The sequence below is a fragment of the Athene noctua genome, chromosome 6 (genome assembly GCF_965140245.1).
Source record: "Athene noctua chromosome 6, bAthNoc1.hap1.1, whole genome shotgun sequence".
Lineage (NCBI taxonomy): Eukaryota > Metazoa > Chordata > Aves > Strigiformes > Strigidae > Athene > Athene noctua.
Window position 1 is genome coordinate 41109861 of NC_134042.1, and position 25121 is coordinate 41134981.

The 25121-nt window shown below is 39.6% G+C and overlaps 1 protein-coding gene across 3 annotated transcripts in view; it reads left to right on the forward strand.

Moving 5' to 3' along the window:
- TRAF3 (TNF receptor associated factor 3) overlaps nt 1-20681 on the forward strand; it is a 73163-nt gene extending 52482 nt beyond the window's left edge. For all 3 annotated transcript variants that reach the window (XM_074908692.1, XM_074908693.1, XM_074908694.1), the window contains 4 exons: nt 1571-1663; nt 6068-6208; nt 11204-11378; nt 12605-20681. In XM_074908692.1, coding sequence (XP_074764793.1) covers nt 1571-1663; nt 6068-6208; nt 11204-11378; nt 12605-13176 — 981 coding nt within the window. In that variant the 3' untranslated portion in view covers nt 13177-20681. The remainder of the gene's footprint in view (nt 1-1570; nt 1664-6067; nt 6209-11203; nt 11379-12604) is intronic.
- The last annotated feature ends 4440 nt before the right edge of the window (nt 20682-25121 follow it).

The window sequence follows — 25121 nt, forward strand, 5'->3', positions numbered from 1 at the left end:
AAGATGATACATTTGAAGAACTTTTTAACTTAGAACAAGAGGAAAGTCACTTTTGTTCTTCAGAAAATAGACTAGTAACTTCAGTTGTTCCTATGAAAGTATTTATTTTCTTGAGCTAAGTATGTTTATATTTTCTCTCATTTGTGTGTTTGAATATTTTTATTAAGGTTAAACATAGGTTAGTGCACTTAAAACGTGTATTTTTATGTGCATTCATATGTCTCTGTGCACATAAGTGTATAATCAAAGCACAGCATGAAATTTATTTTTAAAAAAAGTTTTAGATTTTAATCCTGGCAATCCCTGCAATATTTAAAAAAATAAAAAAGAGCTAAATCTCAGAGTTTAGTTTCAGTAGCATTATTCCAGTCTCTTCTAATATTCTACTTACCTTACCATATATCTTGGGGAATTTGGATGCTTATATAACAAAGAGATTAGTCAGGAAATTTCAGAAACTGCTGACAGGAAAAATTTGAGTTTATCAGATAGTGTGATTCATTTGTTAGCCCATGATAACTTAGAGACAAGAACTGTAAGCAGTAACACTTCTCAATAAACTACTTCGTGCAGGTATTTCCAGGTTCTTAAGTAATGAGCATTCATCATTTTAAGTGTTAACAGTAATGCTCTTAGTGGTAGAACCGATCAGTGCTGTAACCCTGCCCACTGTTATGTCGTATGTATTGCCATTCATTTTATGTATGTATATGTGTGCATATATGTACATATATCCACATATATATTTTTAGTATTTTATATAGAGTACATACCTTGAGGATCATTGAAACCCTTTCAGTTGCTTTGCAGCTTATCTACCATCAAAGCTAATATACTCTGCATTGCAAAACACTTACTGAAGTAGGTGTAATGCAGCACAATACAAATAAAGTAAGTAATATGGTCTGCATCTTATGTACTCTGTATATGATCTATGTGTGTTCTGTAAACTTTATATATAGTGGTTATTTGTAACAGCATTTATAGGTTGTGCAGAGGCAGCATATCTGAATATCATAGAGCAATCATGGTAACATCTTAGGATGTCAAACTAGGCATTGTAATATCTCTAAAAGTAGTTGATAAAGCTGGCAGTTTCCAGTGATGATAAATTTATCCTAAATATTTGTCTTTAATACTCAACTGAGGGAAAAATTTACTGCTTATGAAGCTGTTCATGAAACACAGCAGAAGTTTTAAATTATGGTTTGGAGAATTGGACATTTTAGGTTTTGTATGACTCAAGAGTTTTATTGTGCTTTATTTAGTGTAAAGCTACACAAAAGACTCTAAAATACAATTCATTTTGTAAATCTTGTTCATCTTTATTGTCTCTGACGTATCAAGCATACTGGATGGAGATATATGGCAGTTGTATAAAACACTTGCTATATTAAATGTATTCCTGACTTTTGTAAATTCCCAAATAGATTTCCCTTCTCTACAGTTCTGCAACATGCATCCGTGAACCAAAATATGTAGTGTTGGTTCGATGTCTTGATATACTCTTTCTTTATAGGTTTAAAAGAAGTGGAATTGGCTAAAATGTATAAATTCTTTGTTGTCACAGGGAACAAACCAACAAATTAAAGCACATGAAGCCAGCTCAGCAGTGCAGCATGTTAACTTATTGAAAGAGTGGAGCAATGCTCTAGAAAATAAGGTATATCTTCTACTCACTTCTAATTTTCATTGATTTCTTTAAATCATATAAAAGTACTGGAAGAAGCGCTTTTTTCTGTTTAACAGCTGTTCAACAGTACAGCTAAAGCACTAGTAAGCTCCAAAAGCAATGAAGCCATTTTAGCATATCTGGTACCTTTGTTATAATAAAATGCTGTGAGAAACTTGGCTTCACAACTCCATATACAATTTTCCTCATCGGTAACTTAATTAACACACTTTTCTTCACATAAATACAGTCCAGTATTAAATTTCCTCTCTGAGCTGCCTTCTTACAAAAGGGAGGGTTCAGAAAGCTATGGCAGTACTATGAGATGTATTTTTGCTACCTCAGTATTTTTCCAGAGATAACATTATTAGAAATACCGTGTAATGAACTGGTTATTTTATTTATTTTTGTTCTTGCTGTCAAAACTTAATGACCTGCAAAGGTTAATTAAATTAAACATATTGTAACTCTTGGGCATGATGATTTCTGCTTTAGTGCTAGACCAGAATGAAGTTCATGTTGCAGTGCTTCCTTGGGACTCCTGGTTTTAGATTGTTTGGGATTTAGGAGATGCTGGAAATCATATAAGTATCAGCTACAATCTTGTGAGTCATTTGAATGACTTAACCATCTGTTCTGCAAATAAAATTTAAGACTTTAAAAATACAAAACTTCAGAGCAAATCAAGATTTTTTTTTGTTTTGTTTTAAAATCTTTTTTTAAAACAAGTTTTATATAGCCATTACAATAATGCTTCTGCTTTTCCAGGGTGAGGGAGAAATCCCAGAATTACCAGGTTATTGTACAAATTCAGGCAGAAGAGTCAGGAGCCCCTCCAGAATTTTCTAGAATGAGTTAAATGAGAGTAACAATTCCACTGTAAGCCTGGTGGCAGTTAGGATGTATGGCTTGTGACTTCTCTCATCTCCCATCAGACTGCTAGCTTGGGTTTAGCAAACTGTCTAGAAAGTGTATTCCCTTTTTGGCCTACAGTGATCTCTCATGCATGGGTTTCCAGCAAGGTCCCGTGGCCGCAGGCAGTGTAGTTTCAAAGCAGAAGTTAACAGCTGAACAACAAAATATGATTTTGTCCCCAGCACATTTGTCCCTGGACTGCTTGTTTCTGAACGTCAAGCCTTGTAAGGAAACCATTGAGATGTCTGGTGTAGTTTTTTTAGGTATAAATTTTGCTACATCTGTAGGTCTTAATTTGATGATTATTAACAATATTTAAGTTTGCTTTTGCACTTGATTTGTTATTGTAGGAACCGTAAATTTTTCAGTTTTAACAGATACAAATCCTTATTCTTAGTTCTTTTTTCATTAGTTTGATTAAAACTATACAATTTATTTTACATCGTAGAAAAAAACCCATGTTCCCTGTGACTTCCAGAATAGATAACGTTCCGCCTTTTGTCAGTGTCCTAAGAGGTGGTTTGTCACTTTAAAAATGCCCAGCATTTCTATGTTTGTCTCTTATAGAGCTAAGAGAATATAGACTTTACTACTCTTTAATGTTCAATTTTTGTTTTAACTTTCATTTAGGACATAACTGCTTATCATTGTTTGTCTTTTTTTTTTTTTTTTTTTTTTTTTTCTTCTTTTCACTTCCTGCTTTGTAGACTTCTTCCCATTCATATTAAAGAGTTGAATCACTGGAAATCCCAAAACAGTGCCAAGTTACCAGAATAGCTAACCACATATCATATGTCAGTGACTTTATTCTAGAGAAGGGTAACAAAATGATTTGTAACTTAATTGTTGTTCTCTTCTTTGAGAGAAAATTAATCAATGCAGTGAAGAACAACAGTGCACAGTTAACTTAGCTGATGAATATCACAGAAATCTTGGCCTTGCTGAAGTCAGTGGAAGTCTTGTTGGTTTCTGTAGGGTCAAGATTTCATTTGGGGTACTCACTGTGATATGTATGGAGAGGGAAAGGAGAAGTTGCCTTCTCCCAGCCACCACATTTATTACATGCAAACTGAAAGTCTTCAGAGCTGCAAAGCTTGTGCTAAGTTACAAGTTTGGTATTGGAATGGTGTTGTTGGCAAAGAGTAGGAAGGAGAAGGTCAGATGTAAAATCTTGAATCAGAGCTTTTGTGGGGCGAATTAGAATTTGGTGTTTTGTTCACTCTGTGATGGAACAGACTTGCAGACTGAACTCCCACGGGTTTTGTGATGTTGGAAATAATGAGTTGAACATAATTTTGTGGCTTCGTCACATTCTTAAAGAAATCTAGTATAAACTGTTTTTCCTTTTTTAATATGTGACTTAATTATGGGACCTGTTTTAATCCAGTTTTGTGGCATAAGGTTTCTTCCATTATCTTTTAGTAAACAATAATAAGTAATAGCTTAATTTGAAAAACTGCTGAAGAGCATGCTTTACCTAGGAACATTTCAAATATGACAAGGAAGTAAAGGAAACTGATTGATGCAGTTTGTAAATAGATGCTGTGTTTCCTTACGCTGTTCTTTAACTGACATTCCAAAGACTTATGCCAAATGCTATTAGGAAACTATATTTAAAGATTTCTTATTCACAAATTACCACCAAACTGCAATTACTGACTTAGCAATGACATTTCTGTGTGATTAAGGACTGAAGGACATAATTCTGTTTTTCTTGTGTTCTGTAAAACTGTGTGGAAAATCTCAGTACAAGACAGGCCCATGTTTTGTAACTTGTACAAAAATGGAAATGTGATGCTAGTGACACAGAGTATAACTGCCTTATGATTGGGAGGCCTGAGGAGGAAACAATGAGAAAAGTGGAACGTAAAGATCACAATTAACTAAAAACTGATTCATTAAGGAAAAGGATGCAAAAAAATTAAAGTGGCTACCCAACAGATCTGAAATATGTGGGAGGCAGGGGTACTAGTTTAAGCTTAAACTTGTTCTTGAAAATTTTCTCTTGTACCTAGGCATGCATTCCTTCAGCCTCGATATTGTTTCTCTCTCTGCACTGGCAAAATTAGCTCTGCCTCATTTCTGTTGAGCCTCTTCTGCCAGTTTTTCCACATGTAAAATGTGGAACTATTGTGTGTATATGCACACATGATACACTCTATGGAAACATAGATACGCATATGTATTATGATATCTCTATATTTTTGGGCCGCTTTCTGATGAACCTGCTGAATGCTTGTGGACTTTGGCAGTCCTTTGTATAGTTTAGGCTAGTATAGAGATTGAAGTTACTTACCTTTTTAAACAACCTAGTTTCCTGAGTCTAGGAATGCAGTGACACATAAAGATTTTAACTATGTCTGATTAGAGGGCAGTTAAGGTGGTGGAATTCTACAGTGGTACCCACATCAGAGGTAAAAAAGGTTTGACCTCAAATTAGCATCTGTATTAGGGATGGTGATAGATTTTTGGGGGGGAACATGAAACATCCAAGTAATTGGTCTCAATGTGAAATATCACAGTTTTCCTGGGTCCGAAATGGTGCTGCTTCTTATCCATATAAAGATTGGTCTGTGGAACTAGTCAGGGTGTGTCCAAGTGTCATTTTGCATCCAAAAAATGAGATTTTTTTAAAAAAAGCAACCACCACCACAAAGCAACCCCCTTCCCCAAATCACATGAATGAACAAAGCGCAAAGTAGTGTGATGGAGAATATTTGCTTTCATCCCCAACGAGATATACGATATTCTTGTATTAAGGCTCATGTTTTAAAATCAGAACGAGTCACTAATGAATGAATTTATAAAATGTCAGTACAGAGAGAGAATATAATCCACAGCCTGTAGCTCTTTAAGTCTTTTCTACTAGTAAGCACCATTGGATTTTCTTTCAAATGCATGGTTTCCTTCTGTATTCACTCATTTCAGGAGTTTTCATCACCATCACATTCTGTGAAGCCAAGCCAATCCCATGCAGATGATGTTTTTCCTTAAATTTGCTATAGATCAGGATAGATTGGAGTAGGTCAGGAAGATTGATGTTCCCTTTCTTGACTGTCTTCTCTGCTGCTCGGCTTCTCCCTGGTATCCCTTCTGTGCCGAGCTCGAGTTCTTAACACTGATCTAGAACTAAATAGGTTGTTTCTTCCAAACTCCAAGCAACTCCAAAGTCAGTCAGTGGAAACCAGGAAACCAAGCCGTTAAATAACAAACTGAATAAAGAAAAGATGATGCTTAGACAAAAGTTCTTTTGCTGTTTGTGTATCCCATCTGCACTTTCGTTAGCCAAAGTTGTACCAATACCACGCTGCAGAAGTGCCAAAGTAGCTATCAGAAGGTTGGGGTTTATTTATTTGCAGAATACAGAAAGAGATTTTATTAGGCTCTCATCCCTTTCATGTGTGTTAGATAGTTTAAAATAACAAAGTTATAGGTATTTTTAATAAACTTTGGCAGGAGTAATTGTAGAATTTTTTCCAGGTGGCCTTGCTCCAGAATGAAAGTTTGGAAAAGAACAAGAGTATACAAACTTTACATAATCAGATTTGTAGCTTTGAAATAGAAATTGAAAGACAGAAGGAAATGCTGCGGAATAATGAATCTAAAATACTTCATTTACAGGTAAGAAATTTAGAATCTCCCCATTAAAGCAGAAATGGTAGTAGCTTCTGTTCTGTGCCTTTACACTTGTGAAGTGAGGTGTTCTAATTAAAAAGGGGTGGAGAGAGTTTACCTTATTATACAGCTATTCTGATCTTTTTTTCTTTTTTCCCTTCTGGTCAGTAGCTCATTTGCTGGAGTAAGATACTTCACTAAAACACTGCAGTTGCCTAGCCTATGTTAAACCAAAAAAACCATCTTTAAAAAGGGAAAAGATTGAAAATAAAACTACAAATCTTATCTGAAGAATAATGATAATTATTTTCTCTTGTCTGCAAAAAATAACTGCTTGAGGAACTACTGTCAAATTGGAGGACAAGATTAGCTCCTTAAAACCATCAGATGTATATTTCTTTTCTACTTGCTGGTATTTTAAAAATATTAATCATCAATGAGATCAGTTTGGTGTGGAATTAATCCAAATGTAGTACAATGCATTTGAATACACTTTTTAAAATCCATGTTTCTGTTGTCCTTTTTCTGAGGAAAATGTATCTAATTATTCCTTTGCCAGTAGGCATGAGTTTCTTACTCTGTGGTCTGAATCACCTGGCCACAAGCCAGCATCAGACTAGAAATCCTCTGGATGCTCTAGCACGGTGTTTAGCCCAAGCTGAAATTCTTTGCTTTGCATTCAGAGATGATGGAATGTGGATGCTGGGAATTTTTGTTAGCTTGAGTGATGCTAACCACAATCAGGGAAACCTCAGGAGATACTTAGCAAGCTATTGTGAAGGTATCATTCATGTGTTATTTTAGTATGTCTGCTGCTAGAATATCAGATACCCTTTTTAGCATCCAGCTTAAGGGAGTGTAAATAAAATTATCTTTTTCACTTACTATTCACTTCACATATTAAACTGCAAATGTTGATACTCCAGAAAGATACATGTACCCAAGCTAGAGTATAGCTAAAATTCGAAGGGTAGCACATTCAAGAGCTCAAGCCTCGAGACCCTCAATGTTGATTGATGTGTCATGTTCCAGCTGTTTTTCTTAGTTTCTTGCAAGCCTGGTTTCTCATGTCTCACAATAAGGAAACCTTTAAGTTCAGCAGCAGCCATATGTCTCCTTACAGCACTTACTTCTTTCCATGTTCTGCCCATGGAGTAACCAGTTTAGCCTCCCTTAGTCATTGTTATTTAGTCTGATGATAGTCTGGGATATGGCTGCATTCTTACAGTATTGCATTCTGACACTGGGAAGCTAATCCTTGTGTGTATTGATGTTGCTGACTGAATCTACCAGGAGGTAAGTTAATTTGTAAGCCTGGGGTTTTTACACATGCTGTCTCAATAACCAGTGATGAGAGGGAAAATGGAAAAAATAGAGTTTTTCATGATTGTCTTGATGATGGATTGCAGTATCTTTGATTTCCTCAAGCTGTAAGTGTTAGCAAAATCAATTTTCAAATGGTTTATGTTTAGGAAAAAAAAAAAACAAACAAAAAACAAACACCACAATACAAAGCAATATGGTTGGCAGATGCTAACAGGTGGCTTTTTGGTCTTAATAAGTACTGGAGAGGATGTGTTTTGCCCTTTTCCTTCCTCCCCATTCCACGTCCTCCTCTTCTTGACAGCTATTTTAGTTTAGTTACTTTAAGCCAAACTATGTTTTGTAGCTATTTCAACCTGATTTCTACTTCCAAGTTCAGTCAGATTAAGGGCATCCTGGAAGCACACCTCAAATTTTTTTTTCCCTGGATGTTATGCTTAGCTGCCTCCTGTTGCCTACTGGGAGATGAAGGAATTGGTTACCTGTTGTGAGCCATTCTTTTTCTGGACTGTGTTGAGCAGCCATGGCAATACAAATATTGTAGCCACAGATATTTCTGGTGTAGAACTAGCCAATTCAGATCTGGACAAACGCTACCTTCTTAGTCCCCCAAGTCCTATGCATGCTAGTAATTTCTAGTACAGTTTCAGCATTAATTGTCATGTAACCTAGTGCAAACAAGTAGTGTAAATGCATCAGAGGTGTCTGGACACTGGCAGGGACCTCAACCTTGAGGTGTTCCGATTCATATTAATTTTCTATATATTGGTCTCTAGGAAAAGTGTTTTTGCCAAGAGTATATGATACTTTTTCAACTGCTGTCTTGTGGAAAGGAACTTTCACATCCAGTATCCAGACTTTCTTATGAGTATATGGAGGCATATTAGTAAGCCAAGTCTTAAGCTGAGTGTGGACTTGAGGTACTTAAAGACAAAAGAAACAGTGACATTAGGAATGTAAAATTATTTGATTGGTAATACATTCCTTCAAAGGAGCAGGATGTGTGATTTGATTTTGCAGTGAAGTAGTACCTTTGATTCCTTTTCTAGTGTGTTCTTTAGCTTTTCAGTTTTACTCTATCAGTTGCAATGGGAAGGTCCATTAGGAGCATCTGAAAGAGAGAGAACTGCAAATATAACATGTTCAGTTCCTCACGACACTTTCTAAATTCTTTTAGTAATACTAGTACTAAAATCCTGGAAATTGTTTATTAGAAATACCGAACAAAACCTAGATGAAAATCAACATCAAGAGCCCTCAATGGTTTGCCAGGCATATAACTCTGGATTAATGATCTGGAGAGGTCAGTTGCTGGAATAAAAAGTGCATGTAGAAAATTGATATCTACTTCAAAATTTATGAGTACAGTGTGAGACATCTGTGTGCTTTCTAATGGAATAATTAGAGTGAAATTCTCCACCGCTGCATTAAATTCAGATTTAGTACATCAGTATCTCCCAGCATGACGGAGGTTGACTCCCTGTAGTGTAAAAAGATAGAGATCCCATTGCTTTTTAAAAACAGAATACAAGTCTCTTTCTGATTATTCTGTATCGCTTGAATTCTCATGAAGAGGTACAGGAGATAAAATACTACATGTTTGTCGACATGTAGTAGAAGCAGCTAAAAACCAGAATTGGTTGGGCATGTACGAAGGCAGAATGTTGCACACAGGTTGATGGAGAAGTTGGTCCTTTACTAAAAGTAACAACTTTTAGCAAACTTATCCCAAAAGAAGAATAGTTTGCAATTCTTCTGCATCTCTACCACTTTCCCAGTTCATCTAAAAATTTGTGTATTCATTTTATTTGGTACTGTGTTAGTGCCCAGAGGTCCCAGTTGGAAATAAGAGCATCTCTATGTGAGGTGCTGTACAAATCCATGACCATTTTATTGTTCTTGCCTTGGACAGTTCATGTTTTGTGTGAGTAGAGGGGAAAAAAAATCAGACTTGCACACACCTTGAGCTTACTTTTGTGTGTTAACTGTGAGCTAATGGCCAAATCTTGTGGGTCTAATCTTATAACATTCATTCAGGCCATTCCATGGTGTGTTTCCTTTTATATGTATAGCTAACAGCCCTTCCCTGTTTTATTTTCTGATTACCATCAGTCCAAGCGAGAGGGTATGACTGTGTTGGTAGCTGATGATGAGTATGTTCAGGCAAGTTGTTTAATCTATTTAATGGGACCTGCATTTATGATTCGGTACGCAACTTTCCTTCACAGAGTTGTAATTTTGCAAGTGAGATATATAAGCCTGTTTTAAAAGACCAACATAGAAATAAATAGTTAATCTTGAAATATGTTAGATTACTCGGTCGTTTTGAGACACAACAAAATAAAACACTCCTAGTATTTGCTAGTAGTTTTATCAAATTGACAGCCTTCAATTAATCATTACAGACTTTCATTATAACTGAAACCACATGATTAAAAGTAAATGCCTAAAAGGGGAAATGAAGGTTGCATGAGGCAGAAGGGTTTTCCCCATCAGTGGGGAACATTGAATCCACACGGCTAACCAGAAGGCAAATGTAAAATAGCTTTGTTTTCTTGCTTTCTACTCAACTGCTACTTTTTTAAGAAGTGAAAATAATTTTTACAGATGTTGGCACTATATGATGATAAAGTTAGATTTGGAATTTAACTGTAGGTGGTAGCAAAAGTAGTTTCTTGTCTCAGATATTTGTGTTATCATTTGAACTTCACAACTGATTATGGGGTTCTGGCTAAAATTCCTGCTAGTCCAAATAAGCTGTGATAATGTGAAGTGCTATGCATTTCTTGTACCAGATTTGAGGCAGATGGGGAAATATATTCTCCTTTATATATGTAATATACTGAGATGCTTGCAATGTCCCTCTTTCAGAGAATACCAGCCTTCCTATACGTTTCATGCCTTTCCAAAATCAACTGGTCTTTTTTCTTTTGTTTTCTTAAAGAGACTCAACCAGCAAGCACCTTCAGGATGCATGGCTTATTCAGTTTAGGAAGTAAGGGTGGGAATCTTAGAAGTGCTGAAGGGGATGGAAGTGGTAGTTTTTCTTTATGCTCTTGAGGGCTTCTGCTATGGTTATGGGCACATAATAACTTAGGCTTTGATAACTGATTTACATGAGCTTGGAGCTTGCTAATGCTGCTGTATCTGCACTTGTATGCATTCCTGCTCCATGAGTGCAAGAGTGCTGATGTTTTTCTGGAGGGGTAAGTTATTTTGCTGTTATCCACTGATAAACGCATGCCCATGAGCAGCCACTTGATTCACACCATGGCAAGTTGTGCCCCATACTTTGTTGCTGACTCTCTGACACAAAACCCTACAAATGTCAGCCCATAATATCAACATAGAGACATTCAGAATATTGTTCTTGTATTGAAAGATTTAAAAAAAAATCAGACAAGAGCACACTAACAGTTCCTTTTTTTGAATAATTGTGTTGATAATTCTGTGCTCTACTATTAATACCTATACAGTACTAAAGATTTTTATGAGTGTTTTATAAATATGTGGGCTATTCCTCTAAATTTTCAAGGTTTGTGTTAATAAAATATTTGACATAAGTGAAACTTGTTTATAGTGGAAATGCATCTTACTATCGATATATAATCCTTGTTTAATTTGCATACATTGATCTATTTTTTTTAATTTTAACTCTTAATTTATTGTTTTATAAAGCGAGTGATAGACAGTCAAGCAGAAAAACTGAAAGAACTGGACAAAGAAATCCGTCCCTTCCGACAGAACTGGGAGGAGGCTGACAGCATGAAGAGCAGTGTAGAATCCCTCCAGAACAGAGTGACTGAACTGGAAAGTGTTGATAAAACTGCAGGGCAAGGAGCTCGAAATACAAGTAAGTGTAAGCACAATGGACTGAAGTACTCGGTGCTGTCAATAGAAAAATGGTGTCCTTTGAATGGCATTCCCATTGTGATTTTTATGTGGAAGCGTCAACAATGCTGATTCTTCTGATTTTTTGAATAGGAAACTGCGTGATCGCTTTGATGGTATGGCATTGCTTTTATGCTGTTTCTTCGGCTTGATTCTTGTCTTTTATTTTGTTTTCTTGATCCTTGTCTTGACTACAATGTTAGTTCATTATAAATAGTTTCTCGATTGATCTTTGACAGCTAATAGCTTTCAGCAGCTTCTTTAAATATAGTCTCAGTATATTGACAAGTCTTTTTTTATTACTCTTCTCCCCTATGAATGGATCAACAGCATGATTATTCACCTGAAACCACCTGTCCTGATATCTGTTACAGAGGTATATTTGATCCAAAGAAAACTGTGAGATCTGCTTGAGAACAAGGATATTGTCATGCTGGCTGAATAAAGTGAAAATGAGTTTAGCAGGATAGGGTAGATCATATATAAGTGTTTAAATGATTGGGACAAAGAACTTAACATTTAAATAGATCTGTATAAAACAAACCTGCCTTAAGAATTCATCTGCTTCTCAGTATTTTATGTTGCCCAATTTTGCCAGTATGCAAAGACAAAGAGTAACATTTTCATGTGAGGGAAAAGGGACATTAAAAACAGCCCTCCCTCCAAACTGAGTAAGTGATCATATAATAAAAAGCTAAGCTTGAATTTTCTGTTCTTTTGTGATGAACTTTGGACATAGCAGCACTGCCCTTCTGAGACAAGTAGTGTCTGAGTATTTCGAGTGATCAGCAGGTTTCTGAATTTCAGAGGGATTATGTAGGATGTGTGACCACTTCCAAGGTCTTCACTGCTAATAGCAATCTACAGGTAATGCTACCAAGTCTCCTCTCAAAAAATGGAAGCCTCTGTAATCACATTGCTTAGTGACCAGACAAAATTTGGTAGATGATTTGAGTATTTGACTTCTACTGTATGTGCGATTAACACCCATGTTTATAAAAATCCCAGTTAACTGAGATACTAGCTGGCAAACTATTGGCTGTGGAAATTGCTTCATCAGTGACTGAATGCTCTTTGGTTCTTGAGGAGGAAGGTGTTTTCCTGTACGATAACAGCATTGGCAATTGATTTTTAAAGTCTTTAGAAAAAGCCACTTTTCTCACCCCTGTCCTTTGTGTTTTCTAACAGGCCTTCTAGAGACCCAGCTGAGCAGACATGATCAGATGCTGAGTGTTCATGATATTCGGCTGGCTGACATGGACCTCCGATTCCAAGTTTTGGAAACTGCCAGTTACAACGGAGTGCTGATTTGGAAAATCCGAGATTATAAACGTCGGAAGCAAGAGGCAGTCATGGGGAAGACTCTGTCCTTGTACAGCCAACCCTTTTATACTGGATACTTTGGCTACAAGATGTGTGCCAGAGTTTACCTTAACGGAGATGGCATGGGAAAGGGGACGCACTTGTCACTGTTCTTTGTCATAATGCGTGGAGAATATGATGCGTTGCTTCCTTGGCCGTTCAAACAGAAAGTGACTCTCATGCTAATGGATCAGGGACCGTCTCGACGCCACTTAGGAGATGCTTTCAAGCCAGATCCAAACAGCAGCAGTTTCAAGAAGCCAACTGGAGAAATGAACATTGCATCTGGCTGCCCAGTCTTTGTGGCTCAAACTGTTCTAGAGAATGGAACGTATATTAAAGATGATACTATTTTTATTAAAGTCATAGTGGATACATCGGATCTACCAGACCCCTGACATACAATGGGGGAGGTGGATTAAACAGAAGACAACTCCGTTTGGGGGTTTTATATCAGTTTGTCTTCAATCAGAGGTCCTAAAGCTCACAGAACCACCTTGTGGAACAGACGGAAGAGTTTGAAGGCATAACTGCATAGGGTCCAATTGCGAAAGTAGCAACACATTAAGAAATCATACCATGGTATATTTTTTAATAGAACTAGCAACACTTAAACTCTGAAGAATCACTTATCCCTCATGAGGATAATGATTATGGTCAGAGAGGATTTTTTTTAACTTATTAATGATCTAGTCAATTGGAGGTGAAAAGACATATACAGTATGTGCTGAATAAATTACTGACTTTTATTTCTTTAAGCTAGAATACAACAACAAAAAAAACCTTCACACTTGGGCTAGCTGGAAATTGTCAGCATGTTAAAAGAAGAAATGATGAAGTAATGTTGCAATTATGATATTATTTGAAAAACTGAGGTGCAATCTTGTCTGAAATATAGTATATTGTCTTTTTAAGGCCTCATCTGGTCTCTGTTTTAATAATTACTTTGTCAGAAGATCTTGGAAAAGTATCCATGTCTTCTCAAAAGTATCTGAATCAAAATCATATTTTTATTTAAAGTTCTATTGTTACAGAAAACATTTTATTTTAAACTGTTGATAGACTGATATTTCTTGGAAGAAAAATAGAAGATATAAAACACTGGTTATCACTTGTGATAGGAAAAAAAACTATTCAATTCTGTTATTTCTCTTTAGAAATGTAAACCTACAATATATGTCGTAGTTAATGACACTATTTCAAAATTAAGGAAAAATCACTCATGGATGCTGTGCATCATTATCAGATTTATAATTGTTTTCACCCTAAAATAGGGCATTTGTTGAACTTTGGAGTTCTAAACGGAATCCTGTGCATTTTTTAAAGTTCTGCCCCATGCTTTCTAATCAAGCTATATATGTTGCACATTATGCTGTCAGCAGTATATAGTATTTTCAGTATTGGGGAGGAGGATTAGTGCTGAAAAAAGCCTGTATGTTTGTTCTGTACTAGCAGCCATTGCTTCTTAAGGACAAATCAGCAATGTCTTAATACAGTGATGGTGGCTTGCATGCATACATGTGCCTTAGATGTGCTGTGCTGCTTATAAACCATAGCTTTTTATTCAGATTAATTCTGATATCTGAAATGGTAGTTTAATTGGACTTCAGGCATAATGTTTAGCCTTGTCTTCAGAGCCCTTAGGTACCTTGCAATGTACAAAATGGAAGTCAAAGCCCATTTCTTTGGCTTCTGGAGCTTCTATGACTTGGCCATGGTGGAATCCATCTTATTCAGGTGCCAAAACATTATGCTCAGTGCTCCTATGGAGCTTGGACTAGACAGTCTCCATGGCCACTGTGAAGGCAGGCGACATTTTACCTCTAATGCCTGTGGTTGTAAAGTGGCATCACTTGAAACGGACCCATCTGAGAACTCTGTGGGGCTGTGAATGTATATGCTCATGACAGCTTTTCATAGCAGACAAGCATCCTAACAGGGAATGCACGGGCTTCTTTCTTATAACAGCCTGAACTGTAGTGGAAAGCATTTGCTAGCCCTGAAACATGCTGATTGCAACCTGCTGTGTTCATCTGCTTCTATTTAATAGCCTGTGACAAGCAAGTCTAGATACATAGCCTGACTGCGGTGCTCATTAAAATCCAAGAGCTGCTTAAGCAGAGTGGACTTGCACCACTGTTTTTAGCCTTTGTTGGGCTTGAAAGAAAACATTGCATCTCGGCCTTTAATGTCAGGTTGTATGAGTTTTCTGCTTTTTTGAGGCATAGTCACAATTTTTGTCTAAGGTGCAGTTGAATTCATGCCTTTGTATTTCAGCTTGTCTTTGCCGTTGTCTTTTTTGGCTGTGCCTTCACACACAGTGCCTGCAAGAAGTATTTATGAATATACAATGCATGCTAAGTGGTCTTCATGGGTTTTCCAGGCACCTGCTAGAATACTGCCTGCTGCTGACTGTCACAGCTCTCAGCAGCAACTTGTCTTCCTTTTCTTGCCTTCCATTGTCCAGGTACTGTACTCCCTTTATGGTACATAGCCGTCAACAGGTGCAAGCTCAAATATGGAGGCACGTGCTAGCATTTAATTCCTAGCACAGAAGGAGGACGTTCTGCACAAGAAAGAAATATCTATAGATATACCCGCATCTATATCTCTAGATATAATTATATGGCACTTGCAGTTTTATGCAGGCTGCATAAGCAAACCCATCACTTACGCTTCAGGGCGAAGGTTCGCTCAACTTGTGTCATTTAAATAATTGTGAATGTAGGCAGCTGAGCTTTTGTGTTTGTGCATCACAGAATTTTACTGAAAACAGGATTCCCAAGTGGAAATGTCCAAAGGACTCTCCTCCCATTGCTAATGCATGTCTTGTAAACTTAAATGAAACCGTTTGGCCATCTCAAAACAGTTTATATCCTGTTTCAATCTGGGACTTGGAGGAGATTTCTAGCATAAGCAGGGCCCAGCATATTCTGCAGATTTGTGACTACAGTTTCCAACTCCTGTGACAGAATTGCGCTTCTAAGTCCAGGCTCTTTAAAAGAGGAGGAAAAAAAGTGTTGCCAGCCTTTGTGATTGAAAGAGGACTTAATTTAAAACATGCGAAAGGTGTAAACTAATAGGGAAGTCTTCCTGAGTCTGCACACAGCCTAAACTAGTAGCTTTAAGAGATCTGAATATCTCCTCTTAGTGGGATATTGACTCAGAAACTTCATAGAGAAGTTTAAATATGAACACTGCTAACTATATTAATGCCGATCACTGTAGCAGAAACATCAGTCACTGTTGTATTTCACAGATCTCTATGCTGCTTTCCACATCTCCCAAGTGCCAAAAGCACCAGCTGCCAGAATCTTCAGCTTCACTTGGGCAGCTTTTATAATGCAGTAATGTGCTATCGATATAAAAATATTTTTGCATATGTGCTTTTTATCACAGTTAATAAAATGGAGGCCTACTGCACTTATTTTTTAAAACTACATGAAGCTGCCAGAGAATTTCCAGTTTGCCAACCCTGCGTACTGTGAAATCCAGGATCTTGCTACACAAATGTAGACACCGCCTGCTGTGGAATACCTGAAGCCTTGACTGTAACACCCCCTTCTCCGCAGAACTCGCGGGCCATCTCTGTAGAGTTCTTACTGTGTACATAGAAATCGGTTTCCTCTGCTTTCCAGCAAGGAGTATGTAGCATTTTGTGAAAACAAGGCCACTGTATATTCTCTAAATTGAAAGGAAAAGGTACCTGGTGCTTTACTCAACACTTTAAATTATTTCACTTTTCCTCTTATTGAAATGCCCTTTATCCTTTTTTCTATATGTTCCTGACCCAGATATCCAAAGTTTTCTAGGGACTGTCTGTTTAAAGTGATTCACAGGGCAACAGTCTGCCCCCACATGTACTCTTGAATCCTGGCTAACTCCTGTGCTGTGCCATTATTGCAAGGGGGTCCCAGAGTATTTGCATTACTTTGAACAGAATTTCTTCAATGGAACCTTTTTTTCCCTCTGCTTAGTAATTCTTAGCAGTGCACAACTGAAGTCTCTTGCTGGTATTCTTTCTTAACGATGATGCTCCAAGTTACGTACAAGCCTCTTCCATTTCCAGCTTTCTCTAGAGAGATTCCAGTGTGTGACATCTGGATGTTGCCCTTTTTGTACGCTCTTCAGCACAGGGTGAGTGCATCTGTTACCTAGAAAGTCTTGAATTCTAAACAGGATGAAACTATTTGGGTGTTTAAAGAGCAATCTGTGATTATGATGCATGACCATGTCTGCATTACTTCTCTGATCTAATTAAAGGGGTATTGTTTCAGTTACTGTCTACATGGTACACCTTCAACTGCTGACTTACAATATGCAATGTTGATTTCAGCCTTGTACTGTAAATGTTCTTCACAAAGAGAATGTGCAATAGGAAAGGGGGATGATGGGTGGTATAATTCCAGTGGAAAAAAGATCTTTTGGGTAACATGCTAGCTCTCTTATAAATATGAAATACAGTTTATTTCCTCTTCCCGTGGGTTTTCCTATTTGGAAAAGGAAAGATGAAGATATGTGCCTGTTTCTGTGCCTGGTGAATTTTTCAGATGCAAAGGTAATAGATTTGTGTTAGTTGTAATTTAAGCATTGAACCCATGAATGTTAGGTTCTGATTATATCACTCATGTTTCTCGGCTTGCCATGATTATGGCTTGTTGAGATATTAAAAGCTACCACCTATTTGTATCTGTATTCCATCATGTGGGATAGGCATTTCACCAACAATGCAGTGTTTCTGTTGTTGTTTTGTTTCATTTTTAAAACACTGGTGCTGTTTGGTCCAAGACAGAGAAGCATGTAGGGAATGACAAGAAGAGTTGCCTGCACCACAGAAGAATGGAAAATGTGACTGCAGTATTGATGCCTTGATATGATTTAACTATGCAAATATACAAATAGGTGTGGGGGGGAAATTCTTGGGTTGCATACCTAATCTCTTAGTTTTTGCTCTGTAAATTACTCGTACGTGTGTAGGTACATACATATACACACAGACATGCATGCGCATATATATGCAAAGTCTTTACATAGAAGTGATGAAACAAAACCCTTTCCTCCAAGTTATACTTGATTGATTGGTGCAAATATAACTTGCTGCTGCTAAGGGAGGGTCTTGGCTAAGGGCAGACTTTGGATTCCCATCATCCAGGTTTGAAGACCTGTATATAGCAAACAGTTTGTTTAGCCTTTCCAAAGACCTTGGAATGTCATCTAGGACACAAGTCCTTCCTCATACTCCACTAATTTAGAGATTCTTGTATTTTAAGCAAATGTAGTGATGGGCAACTTGTTAATTGCAAATTCTTTCCTTTAATTTGGGAACAAAAGATAATAAAAAGCAGCTGGACCTTTTCCTGGAATTGTTATCCTGTTCAGTCAATACCTCTATATTCTGGTTGACCTAGAAATCATAGCTTCTCCGATAAAAATTATCAGTTTGGGAATTCAGTCTGTCTGAGGGTAGTTTTTAATGCTATCTACAGCATAGGAAGCACTTTGCCATTTGCAAATGTGCTGTTCTTACAGCAAGTGCTCTTTGTCTTTCCTGGATAAAGGAAATCAAGGATGAGATCTGAAGTGTCTTGCCCAGAGTAATGAAAGGAAATCTGCTGGAGCCGGGACTGAATGAGAGGTTCCAGTTCCCTAGTGTTATCTTCAGATCACTAGGTTTTACTCTTTTAATACATTTGTCCCTTAAAGGAACTGAAAAGCAAGTTGACATACCTTAAAGACCTCCATCAGGACAGTAAGGGCTAGAATTAAACATACAAGCTGTCGTGATATGGGGTTGTACGTGTATGGTAGCCCAGACATTGCTCGCTACTTGGTGGTGCTTTGCCCAGCCTGCAGAGTGGAAGGCCAGCACAGTGTGTCAGTGTGAATAATAGCAGCAAATGTGTCCTGCTCTGTTCAGAATCACCCAACAAAGTAAGTCTCAAGTGATGCTCCTCTTAACTGAGGAGAGAGAATACCATTTTAAAGTGAAGTGGGTTCATCTTTGTTGTACCAGCCTGTAGCATGACTGACCATTTCTTTCTTGTGGGGCTTTCTCCCCTTTTTCTTTAAACCAAAATATGGAGGGCTTAATTGTTCTTTCCTGCTTCTTAATCCAGGCCTTTGCTGAGAAGCACCAAATAGGAAGATGGTGGAAAACTTTGGACCGCTGATTCAGGGACATCCTCTTTAAGATTTAGAAGAGTAGAGATATACAACACATAAGGGATCTGACCATTCCTATGTCTCTTCTAATTTATGGTCAAGACTGCAGCTTCTGTCTTCCATTTCATGATCTTAATGTTAGATGTGTGTGTTTAGGTTTTTTCCCTCCAAGTTAGGATTAGTTCCTTAGGGTTCGAATAAGTTCTAAATTTCACAGAGAAGCACCCGAACCAAAATCCTGGATCCAAACATCCCAGACTTGATGTGGAATTCAAATCTGGATCCCAACTCTGTGGCTTACTAACCTACCCATTTAGGGAAGGCTTTGTTGTCTCTATGTGGTGTTTGTGTTTATGGTCCTTTGGAACTAAGCTTTTAATTTGGTTGCCAGTTCTGCAAGGACTTTTTAACTTCTTAGCAATGCCGGTGTTCACACGCTCCATTGCTGGCAGTGCGATGCGTAGTGATAAAATTTGACTCTGTCTAAGGGTTACTGAGATAAACCAGCATTATCATTCGTAAAGGTCATTTTCTTGCATAGTGTTCTGAGCTTTGGATTTGAATATAGCTCATATCTGAAAGGACACATCTTCCAACTATGACCTGCGTCACTGGCAGAGAGTTGTATAATCTGTACTTGTGGAATGGGAAGGTACAAGCTTCCATTGTTGCTGATGCATCATGTGATCCACCTTTTTTGTTTTTCTTAGAGCTGTTGTTTGGTTTATATTTTTTTTTCAGTTTTATAGAAAAAAAAAAAAAAAACACAAAACAGGGGAAGTTCAGGATTTTTTCTACAAGGTATAAAACTCCAATGATTTAGTGGTGACTAGAAAGCTATGAAAAATACCCCATTAGGAGATGATGGGCTAAATGTAGGTCCATTTCTCTTAGACAAGTAGGATAACCTTTAAGATGCATGGAACAACGTAATAATTGGGAAAACTAAAGCTGACATTTGTTTCCAAGAAATTCTGTAAGAAATATCTATGGAAAAAACATCAGTGATTGAGAATAATGTACAAATTAATGTGTTTGAAACTTGTGTATCCATTTCTTTAATCTCATACTCTTCAGTGAACGGTACACTTGTGTTCAGTTTTATGATCAAAAACAAAGACCAAAGAAGGCCAACCTCATTTGATTGTGTATATTCTGCCTGTCTTAATTATCAATAGCTGTAAGGATACAGTGCAAGTGATCTGGTAACCAGTGGTTCTCGTCATTTTCTTTTAGGGGGAAAAACAACTTTAAAATGTATAATTTATTGCTCAGCAATAACCATGTTGTTAAAATAATAATAAAAAAAAGGAATTAGCAACATGTCTTAATTTCCCAATAGCATTATTATATGTTGTATTTCAGTTTATTGTATATTGTGTTTTTGTATTTATTTGTGTTTGGAGGTCTTGCTATGTCTTTTTGTGTTTAAATGCTAATAAACAAGGACAGTGTGTAAGAGTGTAGAATGCCAAACTCTGAAATGCTAAACTGTGTTATTAAAGGAAAAATAAATCTAAGTAGGAAATCATATTTTTTAAAAAAAATGGTGTGTTGAATTTGAATGACTGCTGTTGACTTGCAAATGGCCAAGGTGCATCCTTTCTCCTCTCTGAACCCAGTGGTACGTTGGCTGTTCAGTGCTTTACACCTGCACACCTGATCGACCCTTATTGTAGCATTTCCCTTCCTCTTCGCAGGAAACTTGCCATAGCTTTTATCAGAGTCCTGTTTTTCGTGTGATAACTGCTAGAATAAATTAAGTGATGGTGTTCATCCCAACATCAGTGTCAAGAGTCCTTGTGCAAATAGACTAGAAATAACTGAAATGGCTTTTTGTGCATTGGTTGTACACTACTTTCTCAAGGAGGTGTGGGAATGGAGAGATATTCTGTGGCTTCAGTGTCTGAAAATGTAGATTTTTTTTTTTTTTTCTTCAGTGTTATTTGTGACTCTTCTCAACTCGGAAGTGCATTTCAGGTGTGTGTTTGAAATCCGGGAACACAGTGCAGTCTATAAAAACAGCATGCTGTTTTGAATTGAGCGAAGCCATAATCTTTTTGCCACATTTCAGATTCGGCCTAGTGATTAAAAACTCTGAACCCCAGTGGTGGTGTAATGAAGCATTATCACTTCTACTGAGCACTATGCTGATCTGTCTGTCCTTCCGTTTCTTCTTCCCTCCCACCCCTTTCTTACTGAAATTCCCTTTCCCCTCTTTTACGTCACTGCAGGGGTAATACTGGATTTAGCAATGTGGGAATGTCCTGCCTGTGCTCAGAGACAAGGCTGTGGTGTCTCAGCAGAAGCCACTGCCGTGCTGCTGGCACCCACGTGCGAGGACGACCTGGCCAGTTGATACCAGTCTTTGCAGCAGGTAGTCTAAAAGTGCTGGGTGACTGGCCAAGTGTCTTGTCTTGATAAGATGGGGATGCCAGAGAAAAGGCAAATGCAGGAAGGTGGGCATAGTGAGAGGGAAGTGTGGCTAAGAAATGCCATCCTCTTCACACGCAAGATGGGGTGAGGTCGATGTTCCCTTCTGCTACCGAGAGCAGTCACTGGTAAGTGACTTTCTGGATGCTCTGGCATCCCCTACCCTGCTCATCACTCTTTCCACTTATACTCCCACAGCTGATACTCAAGGCTGTGCTGCCTGAAGCTCTTCACATCTCCTCACTGTGGAGAGTGAAAAGATGGTGAACTTCTTATCTTCTTAATGAAATGGGTTACCTTCAAGCAGAGCCCTCTTGAGGAAGAGCAACCTTTGCTATCCCTGGAGCTGCTCCTCCTTCCAAATTCTTTTGCTTGGTGCTGCTCAGATGTGACACTTGTGTCATTACAGTGGAGCAGGATAGGTAGCAAGGAAATAAATTGCTTTAAACGTGAAGGCAAACACTGATTCTCTACTCGCCTCCCTGCTCCTCCTCCCCCAGCAATGAATCGTAATTGAAATGATACATGATGTCATTCCTGGCAAGAATGAGTCTTTATAGGTTTCTTCTTTGCAACAGCTCACAGAATGCAAGTGGGTACCTTGTAGTGCTTTCCCCAGCTGGAGATACGTGCTGAGGGTGATGGGATCGGAGTGTGGGTGCTGGGAGAGCAGAGCAGCTGAGGAGAGCAGGCTGAGCAGCTCTTCTGGTCTACAGAGGGTGCTGTGCAGACATGTACATTGCCCAAGCCTGGACCTGCTGCCAGGGCCATCTCTTGGAAGAATTGCAGGGGGATTTTTTTTAAGTTTTCTGGGGTTTCAAGCCTTGGGTTTGCTTGCTGTCTGGTAAGGAGAAGGATCTTCAAAACCTCTGACTTCTTGGTCCTGCAGATGGACCTGTCTCCTGCTCTCTGGGATAGCCTGCCTTGATGTGACTAAGTACTGGAATTGTCTGAGGAAGAGGGAAATATCCGGTGGTCAAAACAAGTGGTGAAAGAGGTGATTTCCCCTGTCCTTCCCCAAAGCCAGTTTTCCATGAGTCAGTTGTGCGGTTCCTTCCTGCTGGCCTGGGTTAAGCCCTGGAGGCTGTTGCTGTTGAGTAACGCATCTGTCTTGTCCTTGTTGTTTGGCCAAAAGAGGTGATAACCCAAATGTCTTCCCCCTGCCCCCCTCAGCGAATGTGGTAGCTGGGGAGAGTGAACCCACCCAGCTCTGCTCCTTTGGGGTGACCTCTGGCAGTGGTGAATGCTGGACCCTCGATGCATTCTCTTGTGTGTTCCATAGGCTCCTGAGAATGGGCAATGGCCCAAGCCAGGAGCTCAATTCCCACCTGGCAAACACAGAAGAGACCCTGGGGACTGATTTCCACTCCATGGGCTGCAAATTGGGTTAAGTGGTGTTTGGCCACAGGTTGTAGTACCAGTTGCAGCTGGTGGAATTGTGTGTTTTGACAGCATCGCTGTGCTGGTGAGAGACAAGTGTTGTTTGCAGACATTGCTATGGACACTTGGTGGCTGCTTTGTGCCAACACAAGCTCCCACAGAGAAGATTATTTGGATCAGCCCTGGCTGGTGGAAATGGCATCTGTCTCGGCATACCCTGCACCATTAGCCAGTGAGAATGCAGACAAGCTGTTGATCTTTTAGCAGGTGTCCTGGGGGTAGATAGTCATGGCTGCTAAGGGGCACTCAGTCTCCTGAGGTTAAAAAGAAATCTTATGCAGGGACTGGATGAAGTGGGCTGGTTAAAGTGTCCAGTGGAGCGTGGGCTCGGGACTTGTGAAACAGGCCTGGCTGCTTGGATTCCCACATCCACACAGGTGTGTAACTCTGTAGCTGCTTCTTGTAGCCATCCTCAGCAGGAAGCCCTTGTCCTCCTGCTTCAGGCGAGAAGCAAATCAGAGTGTGGCTTCCAGACCACACTGAGATCAAATATGATCCCCTCTGGCAACTTCTGCCTTGCTGCTCCCAGGGGAAGGTGATCGTGTGGCTGCCGGAGGCCTGTAAGCACCAGGCAAGTTCCTCTTGCTGAACTGGTGCGGAGTCCCAGAACAGGATCAACTCCATGGGTTGACTGAATATTCAGCTTTAGCTTCCAACCAGCCCTGATGTGGGGCCTTGCCTCTCCGGGCAGTGCACACAGTTCCTCTGCCACCGGTCATCGGTCATGGCAGTATAGTTTGTGCTGTGGCACATGAGACTAACATTTTCCTAAATAAAAGGAAATCCTACATGGGATCTTACTCAGCTCCCTCTGATCACTGCCTTGGGGCTGCCTGCTTTGAGGGCAGACATGAGCTGTAATAGCTAGAGGGGCTGTCACCTGACAGGGCTCTTCTCCCCAGTTATTTAGGATTAGGTTCATGTCCAAACCTTAAGCAGCAACACATCGTGCCAAGGAGACTGGCAAATAACATGTGCCGGGGTACAGCCCAAGCTGTCAGCGTGCCCTGGGAACAGGGCGGTAGCTTCGGCACCAGGGGGGTTGGAGCCAGCTAGTCATGGCATGCCTCTGCCCTCTCTGTCTGAGCCCGCAGGGCCTAATATGGTTATCATGGAATAATTTTTCCATGTGCTTTGTGATTTTCTGGGGACAGTGCTATTGTGGCTTGGCTGTTTGGAGGGCTGCAGGGAGTGTGTGTGAGTTGGGGTTGACCACCCACCCCAGGCACTAGTGCTCATGACTGGTGGTGCTTCATGCTGCTGGGCTCCCCTTTCCAGCCGCAAGGTGCCTGGACTGAGGCTTGTATGGGAGGAGATGTCCCTCATGTTGCAGGCCACAACTGTTTTAAGTGGTGAGAAAAGATGTAGTTGTATGACAGGGAAATTCAGAATAGTTCTAGATGTTCCTGAAAGGCTTTAGGAGGTGGCTCTGCTGACTGGCTAAGGGGAATGGTGTTTCTGGGTTTGATACCAGTTTATAACTCAATGTTGGGAAGATTGAGCATCCTCTGTGCACTGTTTTCCCCCTCTGTGGTGGCGTTGTGCTTGTCCTCCCTAGGGGCATCACAGGCAGCCAGCACAGGGGGAGCAGGCTGGGGAGCAGAAGGGTGTAAAATGTGGCAGCAAGAAGTAAAATGTGCTGATGTCCATGTTAGGGCACCTGCTTTCATTTCTGGGGCCTGATCTTGCTTCTGTGCAGCCTTTTGTTGTGCCTGCCTGGTCCTGAAGCACAGCAGCATCTCGGGGTGGTAGCAGTGACAAAAGCTGGGTTGGAGAGGAGTGTGCTCTGGCCCCGGGGAGCAACTTGTGGCAAGGGCCAGGTTATTCTATCCCCTCCCTCCCAGCAGTAATGCTGCAATGAACAGCTGTCCCCGGTAACACAGGTTTTGCTGAGATTTTTGTAATTGCCCTGTCCTGTCCTACTCTAATGCTAGAGCAGGAGCAGTGGGGACTGTCCATCCACGGGCAGGATTTCACAGGCTCTTTGATGAATACAGGGCAGATTGGGTATTTTAGACCTCTGCCTCCTTGTCAGATGAATCCTAGCTCACTTAATATCAAGCAAGTAGCAGCTTCAACGGACTGGAGCTGATTAGCAGCTGAAATGAGCAGTACCCAAAAGCAATGGCTGCAGTGCATAAAAAACAAAAATAAGGGTGTGGAGCACCCCCCAGAATACTGGTTTTCAGGAGCCATGGCACTGCCCTCTGCACAGGGCCCCATGAGCAGTTTCTCTCCTCTTGCCAGCCCCAGCCATGCTGTGAGATGCTGAGGCTGCGGACAGGCATGCACCCTGCCCTCTGCACAC